The sequence below is a fragment of the Peromyscus eremicus genome, chromosome 4 (genome assembly GCF_949786415.1).
Source record: "Peromyscus eremicus chromosome 4, PerEre_H2_v1, whole genome shotgun sequence".
Taxonomy (NCBI): domain Eukaryota; kingdom Metazoa; phylum Chordata; class Mammalia; order Rodentia; family Cricetidae; genus Peromyscus; species Peromyscus eremicus.
The window spans coordinates 52,738,133-52,750,486 of NC_081419.1; the positions used below are offsets into that span (position 1 = coordinate 52,738,133).

Consider the following 12,354-nt stretch of genomic DNA (forward strand, 5'->3'; position numbering starts at 1 on the left):
AACATAAATCAAACAATAGGCAACTCAAACAAAACTATGCTCAAAATCTGTAATCAGTCTAAGTATAGTAAACATCATTAACAACTCAGTTACACAAAATAAAGATATCTATTATACACGCATCAGTTTTTGCAGCTCAGCAATTTGCAAGAGAGCTAGCAAAATAGACACTTCAAATTAAAATCCTTTTAGAGAGTAGATCACTTCAAGGGCCATATCTGAATGCAATATATGTATCAGCACTTTATTGCACTTTCTGTTAACCAAAAATCAGACTAAAAAGAGAAGGTAAGAGGGAAGGAGAGCAGAAGGGAAAAGAGGAGACGGGAGGAAAGGGGGAAAGCTAGCATGCAAGTGCAGCAAAAACTCAAGATTCAAACTAACAGAAGCTCAGAACTAACACAAACACAAAACCAACAACTATAACAACAGGAAGCTAAGAAAGGTGGCACACACCTGCAATCCCAGCACTCAGGAGTCTGAGGCAGGAGGACTACCACGGGTTCCAGATTAGTTTGAGTTACAGAGTGAAACCCTGTCTCCAATAAACAAATAAAGATATGAACTAAAAGATACTGAATAAGATTCAACATAACTAAAATGCAATTCTGAAAGGTAGAAGGAAATTATAACAAAATTTAGAACTTTTAAATGTTAAGAAAAAATCCAAAACAGTAATTATATGCCAAAAGGAGTAAGATATTCTAGAATAAGACACCCAAAAGAAGTAATGTTTTTTTATTTAAAGTTTTAAGTTTTTTGAGGGAGATGGGACTAGGAAAATGGCTCAATCGTAAAATGTGTGTTGTGCAAGTAGCATGAGCCGAGCTCAGTCCCCAGAACCCACAAAATGAAAAGCCGGACATGGAACTTGCCCTTGTAATCTCAGTGCTGGGGAAGCAGAAACAGGTGGATCTCTAGGTTGCTAGCCAGGCAACCTAGCCTACTTGGAGAGCTATAAGGAAGTGAGAAACCCTGCCTCCGAAAAAAAGTAAACAGCACCTGAAGTGACAGCATGAGAGTGTCCCCGGTCCACATGCAAATGCATGTACAGCTGCACACAGTTATCAATTTTTTAGGTTAAAAAATGATACCCTCATCTCTTTATTCTCCAAGATATCTGCCTGTACGTATTGAATACATTTTTTAATTCAACGTCTTTATTAGTTTGAGGGAGAGGAATGTGTCCTGTATGCCATGATGCATATGAGGTCAGAGGACAACGTGCAGGAGTCAGTTGTCTCTTTCCAACATGTAGATCCTGGGGATAGACTCAAGTCATCAAGCTGGCAGCAAGTGCCTTTACCAGAGTCCTCTTGCCTGCTCCTTAAATGCGTTTTTTAAGTGACTGATCACAATATAGCTAAATATTCTCTCTAAGACTATCCAAAAGCAAATGAAATCAGCAGCAGCTTTTCTATAATTATCGTGTCAGAAGAAAAACGTTATTTGGGTCTCTAAAGTTTCTAAGAAAAGTTTAAATTCTTAAAATTGCTATTTTAAATACTAAAATACCTAGGACAGTAACAGCCATGGCTTTCTGTAAAATACCACACTGAAAAACATGTTTACTAGTGTTCTTACTTAGTCAAAAAACTTCTTACACATTATTAAATGATTCCTACAGTCAAGCTATTAGCCATATCCATCATACCGGTTTTCCTGTATATGGCGAGAACACATAAAGTCCAATGTCTTTGCAAATTTCAAGTAAGCAATACAGCATTACTAAGTATAGTCACTACCCTATCCGTTAGCTGTCTATGTATTACATTCATCTATATAACTAAAATTTCATCCCTTGACCAATCTCTCCCTATTGCTCCCATCACCTCTATATCTCTGGAAACAACAATATTACTCTCTGCTTCTATGAACTCAGTATTTCTTAAGTAGTACTTCTTAAAAGTATATATACAAACAATGTTTTACATGTAACAAAACTTTTTTCTAGGATTGCTTAACAAATGTATAAATTATAGAAAAACTTAACACTGATTGTAAATATGGAAATTTCACTAGAAACACATATATGTAATTTATTTTAATCATGTGAACTTTTACTTTTACCAAAAAAAGCAATGAAAAAAAATAAAGAACAAGCTAATATTTTTCTAACCCAAAATCCTAGTTATAAAGACTGAGTGAATTCTTCCCACCAGCAATATCAATTAGAAAACCTAAAATGTGACTCATTTCATCTTCATGGTCCTTGTGGATATTTATAAAAAGATTCCCTTCTCAAAGTTATAAATGGTATTGTAACTTTTAAACCAGGCTTCAATTCTGCAAGGACAAGAGTTGCAGTTTTCTATGTATTTTATATTCCTCAATGCCACAAAATCTTAAAAACTTACCAGACTCTAGTAGAAAACTACAAAGATTAAAAACTAATGAAACTCAAGATATCTTCACACTCCACTTTAGCAGACATTTTATATACCATTTAAAATGACTTGAGGAGGCTTACCCATAAGCCTGAGAATCTGAGCTCAATCTCTACAACCCACAGGAAGGTGGAAGGACTGAGTCAACTCCAGAGTTACCTCTGACATCTACACATAAGCCCTGGTACACATGCCCCCTCCCACACACATACACATAATAATAATAAACTAAATTTAAATAATTCACAGTAAAATAAAATGACTTGAAATTTTATATAGTATTTAATGTATTGGTGATGACAGTATGGTAGGTAATACAACTCCAAAAATTTGTTGTTACATGAAATTTTTCTTTCTATATATTTCTATGTAAATGATATAAAAAATTTCATATATATTCAATTTTATTTTTTCTCATTTTTAAATTATTTTGCTTTTGTATTAAGTAAATGTGTTATTTTAAAGTTTTTTTAACCATCACAAAGATCTTCATTCTCCAGAAAGAAATCATAAAAATGAAGAGATATTAATAACGGATATTCCAAAGATTATGATTTGCAAGGGAAAAAGCTCATAAAATATAAGTGAAATAAATTAAATTTCAAGATTAAAATCAATTATATATTTTAATCTCAATAAATATTTAATATTCTAACTTATCAACATATTCCCACAAAATAAAAATTATTGTTATCTAGCCTACGTCAGATGTCAGATTATCAAGTATAAATTAACATAAAAGCATTTAACTTTTTACACACCACCAACACACACTTGTGAACTCACTTGGGTAAATATGGATCTTTCCAACAGCAGCAGCAGTTTCTACAAAGTTATTTACCTTGTCCTGGTTTTGCAGTTACAGCTGCTCCAGCAGATGGCGGCTCAAACTCCTGTCAATTACAATAATGTTTAAGTTATACAGTCCCTAATACAATGTATAAGTTGTAATGAAAAAACAGTAATGTCACAGTTTTACCTTTGCTTTCTTTGAGTCTGGATCAAATCTTTCAAGAATTAACTTAGCTGTCTTATAAGTTTCTTTTTCCATGACTTCTTCAAGCTACAAACAAAAATTTCCATAAATTGTTATATTTTGAAACATATACTATTTATTTTTATAAATCTTATTCAAGGGGTATTAAAGTATCAATCTTGGAATCAAACAAAATAAAGTCACTCCTCTCCTATTTGTACTTATATTCACAAATGTATCTAAATAGAAAGATTTCCAACAATCAAATCATTAAAATCCAAGCTTTTAAAATAGTTCCTAACCTCTAATAACACTGCTTGTATTTAGCAGCTTTACTGCAAGGAAATACCAAATATCGCTAATTGTTTACATATAATGAGGAGAATAATTACATGCACCAACTTCAATAATGGAATGTGCAAAAATCTATCAGCCATCATTATTGGAAGTTATTAGACATGACAAGCAAATGACAGGCAATTCCTCAGATTTATTTCCTCATAGCACTTAATGCTATTAATTTAAGAAGGTCGTTAGCCAAGAGCTTTACAAAATAAAATCTCTGTGCCAATTAACTGCTGTCAGCATCGATTTTAGATTATTTATTAGCAGAAGCAATTAGCTTGCTGCAAATGCAATGAGAACTCACTAACTGGGAGAGCAGCCATGGAATTTGCTCAAGTGACTCAAAAGCTAACGTCCTCCCCTCCTCTTTTTTTACTTAGATTCAAACAACTTTAGAAGAAAAAACCAAACACAGAACGTAAGTCAATTTTTACTGAGTTTTATGCTCACACTAGGGGCTGTAATTAAAATACTTCATTGTTATAGCACTTTATTTACAATGCTCTCAAGTCACTTTATAGCCTAAAACAGGAGTTTGATTTTAAAAGTAATCACTAGTAAAATATCATTTCAGCAGAAAAAGTTGAAATTTAGTATAAAATAATCAGTTATGACAAATAACTACTGTGCAATATAAAATGCTTTTGGAAAAACTGGAACAGGATCTTTTCCTTCTCAGTGACCAATAACCACTTATATTCATTATATGTCATGTTCATTCCAAGGATACTTATTTTAAAAAGCAACCCAGACAACATTTACTTAGTTAAAGCATAGCTTTAAAAGAAACACAATAGAAGTTAATTGATTCCCCATTAAATGTTCAACATTTAAGACGCCAAGTCCTTAGATGATTTATAAATCTAATTTAGTAAAACTGAAATATTTTACTAATTATTTCAAAATTATAATAAATTCTCAAGCAAGTTCAATTTTATGATGTAAAATTCATTTTGGACTAGGGAAAATTAAGAATGGAGGTAGAGAAAGAGTATCATGAAATATATACCCAAATCAATGTCATCATGGATATTAAAGAATTTAACCTCTGATGCTAATAACTTTTAGATCTGTTGTACTATAACAAACCTCTCAGTAATGACAGAAATTCTCTACACTGGCACAATAGAATATGGTAAGTGAGCACTTAAAATGTTGCTTTATGACCTACAAATTAAATTTACAGTTTTATTTCACAATAAATAATAAAAATGTAAATAGTCAATGTGGTAAGAAGCTACTGATTTGGTCAGTACAGGTATGGATGAAATCTACTGCTAGGTTTACAAAGACTGGCATATTAAGAAAATTAAGCTAGTCTCAGAAAAAACAGGTATTGTATGTTTTCTCCTGTATGTGGTTCTCAGATTTTAGACAAACACAAAACCATGTGTACATACATGACAGGAAGAAAAAGTGAAACTGTCTATGGGAACAAAGGGGACTAACGGAAGTGGGATGAGCAGGGAGATATGAGAGGGGAATGTGTTCATTATACAATACATATTTGTATGAATATGTCCTTATGTAACATAATAAATATAATGAATATATGCAGTGAAAGTTTTTAAAAGATAAAAATGTTTTAAAATTTTAAAGATTATATATAACTATAATCTTTAACACAAAACTCAAAAGTCAAAATGCTATTTTAACAACTGTAATTCCTAGTAGATCAGTCAGCCTTAAGTATTCACTGTGTGTCTGTGTTTCATTTATTTATTTCAATTAAGATAATTCTTAAGGCACTAATAGGTACAAACCCATTCCCCTTTATGTTTAACTTTTACTTAAAATCCTTTTCATACAACACGCACCCGTCATTGAGGTACTATGCTACCACAGGCAAGTGATCAAGGGCTGAAACCTTTAAAGTCAGGAAGCAAAGTAAATTATCACCAGTTTACATTAAATACCTCGTTTATTTATAAGAGCAATAGAAAACTAATACAACTTATACTCTAGACAAAAGTACATTAAACAGACCATATATACTTGATTAAATTTCATTTTATGAGTTTCTACATAACATCATGCTATCAACAATCACCATTTCCACACTTTAATACTAAGAAAATGTGTAAAACCACTAAGACAAACCCCAAGATCAACTCACTTACAGACTTTCATATGTCGACCTCTGAATACCTCGGCCCTTTTTCTTACTCTAGTACTCTTCCCCAAACACCCAAAGCATTCACTAATTAGCCTCACAACAGGTATCTATGTGCTCACCAATGCTGGAGTAAAGTAGAAGATACTAGAAGAAAATATCATATTCCCTCTTGTTTCAGTCTTTTCACGTTGAATTTGTCTCTTATAACTAATATTCTTTTTCCTCTCTCCCTCTCTCCCTCCCTTCCTCTCTCCTTCTCCCTCTCTCTCCCTCCTCTCTCCTCCCTCCTCTCTCTCCTCTCCTCTCTCTCCCTCTCTCTCTCTCTCTTTCTGTTTGTCTTATGGTACTAAGGAGACCTAAGAATTGACACAATACATTCCTTCCATTTGGGGCTCACCTTTATACCTTCTCTGCCTCCTTTAGTTCTTCAATTATTTGCTTATTTCTTAGCTTCCAATTAACATAAGTTCTCAGAATCTCAAAACCTACTTTTTCCTGAGTATTACTATTAACTAAAAAAAAAAAAAAATCATAATAATTTCAACATTAAAATACTGTCAAAAGTGTTCCTTGAAGAGTCACTAAGGTATAATATATAAGCATTAATTATCCAGTTCTTAACTTATTTATATAAATTAACATTAAATAAAATTTAACTTACTATCTTTTTCTTCTGGGATTTTAAATCATCCAATGCTTCATCTAGAAAACAAGATGCAAATGTAAGCTAAATCAAATATTAAGATGCTTAGATATGAGACTCAATCATCATAAATAAAATACATGAGACAAACAAGAAAATGTTCTGAATTTCTCTAAATTTATCACATATATAGAGTAAAAATTATCAATATTTACCCATACATTTCATATTCTACCTGTATTATACATTTCAAGATTCAGGAAAAATTTAAATGGACTTTATATAGACAAAATTCTTTTTTTAATAGTTTATTTTTGTTTTATGTGCATTGGTGTTTTGTCTGCATGTATGTCTGTGTGAGGGTGTCAGAATTCCTAGAACTGGAGTTATAGACAGTTGTTGTTTGAATCTTAGATGGTCTTTTAATAAAAAACCCAGAGCCAGATATCAGGGTGAAAGCTGAAAGATCAGAGAAGCAGAACAAGCCACAGCCACCTTACCTCACCAACTCCTCAGCCAATCCTGTTTCCTCAGACTGAAGCCTCTGAGTTCTCACCTGAAAGGGTCTCAGCTGAACTGCCTTAGTTCCTGTTTCCTCATGCATTATATACCTTTCTCCACCCTGCTGTCACTTCTTGGGATTAAAGGCGTGTGTGCTTCTCAGTACTGGGATTAAAGGTGTGTGGGATTAAAGGCATGTGCCACCACTGTCTGGCTCTGTTTCCAGTGTGGCCTTGAACTCACAGAGATCCACACCAAGTAATAGGATTAAGGGTGTGTGCCACCACTGTCTGGCCTCTATTTCTAATCTAGTAGCTGGTTATGTCTTCTGATCCTCTGGCAAGCTTTACTGGGGTACACAATATATCACCACAGTTGTTAGCTGCCATGTCGTTGCTGGGAATTGAACGTGGGTCCTCTGGAAGAGCAGCCAGTGCTCCTAATTGCTCAGCCATCTCTCTTGCCCCTAGACAAAAATTCTTAATGTTTTCAGAAACAACACTTTTACTTTTTTAACATTCCACCCACATTAATTTACAAATACCAAGTGTCTTTTTATATAGTAAAAAGATATTCTGTTTCTAAGAAGTATGTTACTCATTTTAATAAAAAATAAGCTTTTGAAAATCTTTATTATATCTGAGAAGAGACTTACAAAGGGATATCAGTAGCTTTTCAAAATTAAAGATTTCTAAAATTTGCCTGCTTATTTAAGTTGGCATAATGAAACATGAAGAATCACTTCAAAAGATATTCCTTAAGCCAGACATGGTGCTGCACACTTTTAATTCCAAGGAGAGGCAGAAGCAAAAAGATTTCTGTGAGTTCAAGGCCAGCCTGGTCTACATAAGGATTTCTAGGTGCCAGAGCTACAAACTGAAACTCTGTCCCCAAAATAATAATGTTTTAAATAAAAATAAATAATTTTGGAAAAATAAGAGAAGTTAGAGAGATGACTCAGAGATTAAGGGCACTTGTTGCTCTTGCATGGGACCTAGGTTCACTTCCCATCACCCACATGATGGCTCACCACCATCTTTAATTCCAGTTCCAGGGGATCTGACATCCTCCTTCTGACCTCCACTCGTGGTGCACATACATGCATGCAGACAAAACACACATACACATTAAATAAAACCTTAATAAAGAGGAATCCCCTTACAAATGTATTAAGTTTCTAGTTTTTCTGTAGAAATAATCAGTAAAAATAACTCCTGAAGGTTGTTCTCCAGCTCCCACATGTACAGTGTGGACATATACACCCACACATGTACAATGTGGACATATACACCCACACATGTACAATGTGGACATATACACCCACACATGTACAGTGTGGACATATACACCCACACATGTACAATGTGGACATATACACCCACACATGTACAGTGTGGACATATACACCCACACATGTACAATGTGGACATATACACCCACACATGTACAATGTGGACATATACACCCCCACATGTACAGTGTGGACATATACACCCCCACATGTACAGTGTGGACATACACACCCACACATGTATAGTGTAGACATATACACCCAAACATGTATAGTATGGACATATACACCCACACACATGTATGCCCACACACAACACAATAAATAAATAACGTAGGGTTTTTAAAGAAAAAAATACATGGACTAGAGAACAACTAACATACAGATTTGGTTGGTAATCAGATTTCAGTTTAGTGTATTTAAGGACCTGGAGAGGAGCAGCTGCACAACACTTGCTGCTCTTGCACAGGACTAGAGCTTGGTTCCCAACACCCATATCAGGCAACTCACAACCACCTGTAACTACAGTTCCAATGATCAAACGCCCTCTTCTAGCCTCCGCAGACACCTACACTACATACATCTGGCATATAAACACACACAGGCACATACACACACACACACACAAACAATAAATAAAAGTGTTTTTAAGTGGAAAAATTAAGTGTATTCAAATAATGTTTATTGAAGATTAAGCATGTAATATATTTAAACAGGGTAGGGTTTCCCAAATAAGTATGATAAGGAAAGGTGTGAAGGAAAAAAAACAGCAAAGGTGTCTGAAAATAGTGGTTGTTGGGCTAGACCACATATCCTAAACTGGATAGAAGTGAGGTCACATGCAAGGAGGACACTTTAAAGGCCATCTATTTGTACAACCTTATTTACATACTGAATCAAACAAAATATTTTTAAAGCAAGTAGCACTTTTTAAACTACTGGAAATTTAATATTTAATATTTCGTGTTAATATTTTATTAATATTTCTAAGTATGATTAATTCATTATATTATAATTACTCTATTTTAAGATATACTTCAAAATAATGTAAGCAGTGAAGGTGAAGGCAAAAACAAAATTGAGACAGCCCATGAGATGATAACTGTAAGTAGGATCATAGGTATGTTAAGAGTTCAGTATACTAAACTTTGTACAGTGGGGAAAAAACAAAAGAAAAAGAAGCAGACCACATGGAAAGTTCATTTAAGATGAATGTATATTTCTCACTGAACACAGAGAAGTCAAGCTGGTGCTTAGTTAGAGCCTTCACTCCTAGGGAAGACTAGTGTTCATGGTACTGAAAGATACTGCACACACTATAGAGGAAAGAGTCAAACGTCAACCCAGCTACAAGCCATGATCTACATGGTGACCTGTCTGCATGACATGCTAATGCAGTAATGGCACAAAAGTTGTGGGAGTGACCAATCGCTCTCTGCTTGGATGTAAGGCCCACTCCACAAGCTGGAACTCATGCCTGACACTGCTCAGGTGGCCAAAAACCTGAGACTAGACATGCCATGGACCTAGGAGAAAACCAAATACTATTGTTCTGCCAGAACAGTGGTTTTCAACCTGTGGGTTGCAATTCCTTAAGAGGTCAAATGACCCTTTCACAGGGATCACATATCGGATATCCTGCATATCTGATGTTTACATTATGATTCATAACAGAAGCAAAATTACAGTTATGAAGTAGCTATAAAAATAATTTTATGGTTAGGGCTCACCACAACATGAGGAATGAAACTAAGGGGTCACAGTATTAGGAAGGTTGAGAACCACTACGCTGAAGGAATCTAGCAATAAAATGACTCCTAATGACATTACGCCATACCCATAGATCAGTACCTCACTCAACCATCATTAGAGAACCTTTCTCTTGTAGTACATGGGAACTAACACAGAGACTTACAACCAGACAATGTGCCGAAAGTGAGAGGCTTTGGAACAGTCAGTCCTAAATGGGATGTCTTCATCAAACTCCTTCCCTCGGGCTCAGAGAGCTATGCAGAAGAGGCAGTGGAAAGATGTAAGAGCCAGAGGGGATGGGTGACACCAAGGAAACAGTGTCTTCCAAACACATCAGGATGGATATGAACTCACAAAGAATCCCTTGGGGCAGCATGCACAGGGCTCGCACAGATTCAAGCTGGACATGGTTCAGTGTGCAAAGGTAGAAGTGGATACAATCTCCTATCCCTAACCAAAAAGCTATCTCCAAATGACATCTCTTGTAAAGGAAAAATTAGTTTTCTCCAGTAGAGTCTCACTGGGCATGTTAACCACACTTAAGGGTTATTTTTTATAGGTTTTCTGTCTCATATTTGCTTTGTCTGGACATATATTTCTTACTGGTCTTTTGCTTATCTATCATAATTTTTGATTTTGTGTTATGGGTTTTGTTTTTGCATGTATCTGAGTGTGTGTATGAGTGTTTCTTGTGATTTTTCTTTGTTTTTGCTTTTCTTATTCTTGCTTTTTTTATTTGTTTTCTAAAGAGAGAGAAAAAAGGGTGTGGAGTTGGCTAGGTATGAGGTGGAGAGGATCTGGGAGGAGCTGAGGGAAGGAAAACAGTGATCAGAATATATTGTATGAAAATTTTTTTCAATAAATGTATAACTGATTAAGATATTTTGTAAGACCTGAAAATCTTTAAAACTTGCACATAGATAAAACATACACAGAAGTTGATTATTATATTTTTATATTTTAATTAAAAGAAAGCTAAAGGGCTGTGAGGATGATGAGAGTAATACAGTTAAAAGTCAGAAGGCTAGAGAAATGGCTCTGTGGTTAAAAGCACTAGCTACCCTTCCAGAGGACCCAGGTTCGATTCCCAGCACACACAGCCACTCATAACCATCTGGAACCAGGGGGTCCAATGAACTCTCCTGAACTCCACAGGAGCACACCAGGCAGCACACACATGGTACACACAAACATGCAGGTAAAATACCCATATACATAAAATAATAAAAGGAATAAAAGGAACAAGAATATGTGTGCTAGATTTTAATCTGCACCAATGTTTCCCACAAAGACTAATTTAACAAATACAATTTGCCTTTATTTAAGAAAATGTTTTGTGTAAAAAAAAAATCTAAATAAGAACTGACACATATTAAAAATAGAAATTTCTTACATTCATAAACTTTGTTTTACTGTATAGCAAACAATTCTGATACCACATTATGATCTCATACACACTATGATCTCATAAACCATTTCATAACTGGCTTATAAAATATCACACAGTAAGATGTTTGCTTATTTAATACATATTTATAAAAAATTATGGAACTTAAACTTACTATTTCTCTCTGTTCTCTTGGAAAAGAAGAAAATAAGCACAGTTCTTATGGTCCAGATGCTAGAGAGGAAGCAAAATTCAAAACAAAATCATCATTACAAGAGGTGAATCAGAATCCATAGAATTGAATTAGGGTTAGGTATTTCTCTATATATATATTGAAAATAAAAAAAAATACTATATTCTGTCGAGGAATACCAGAAACTTGCCTGAGCTTTCAATAGAGGAGTTCTCAACCTAAACTCCATGGGCCTTCAACTGCCTTTGTATATGTGAGTACATTTCTCTACAGAAACCATTGTTTTTGTCAACATCTAAAGGGTCTATGAATCCCCCAAGACATTAAGAACAATATTACAGAATGCTTTCTATTATTAATACTTATTTTATTTTTATTTATTTGTATGTGTCTGTTTATTTGTATGTGCCTATATGTGGTGATGCCCATGGAGGCCAGAAGAAGGTATGAGATCACAGGTAGCTGAAGTTACAGTTGTAAACCTATTAACATAGATGCTAGGAACTGAACTCAAGTCCTCTGCAAGAGCAGCAAAAGTCTTAACCACTGAGCCATCTCTCCAACCTCAAGATGCTTTCTAAATAAGTATCAATTCCAAAAAATTTTATTATATGTTCCCTTGTGTTAACAGGCAAGCGTGTTCTTTTCCAAACATGAGCATTATTACACAATTCACTGGAGAGATCTTCTTTATTCAACAGAATAAACTATCTGGAGAAAGAAATTAGCCAGGGGAGGGGAGAGCCTTACTTTCAAATAAACA

General features: G+C 34.5%; 1 protein-coding gene across 5 annotated transcripts in view; it reads right to left on the reverse strand.

The window, feature by feature from the left end:
* The window catches only part of Lnpk (lunapark, ER junction formation factor), a 57,525-nt gene that overhangs the window by 22,940 nt on the left and 22,231 nt on the right, over nt 1-12,354 (reverse strand). For all 5 annotated transcript variants that reach the window (XM_059260717.1, XM_059260718.1, XM_059260719.1 and 2 more), the window contains exons 5-8: nt 11,574-11,632; nt 6,486-6,526; nt 3,367-3,450; nt 3,229-3,280 (exon numbers count right to left, since the gene is read on the reverse strand). In XM_059260717.1, coding sequence (XP_059116700.1) covers nt 3,229-3,280; nt 3,367-3,450; nt 6,486-6,526; nt 11,574-11,632 — 236 coding nt within the window. The remainder of the gene's footprint in view (nt 1-3,228; nt 3,281-3,366; nt 3,451-6,485; nt 6,527-11,573; nt 11,633-12,354) is intronic.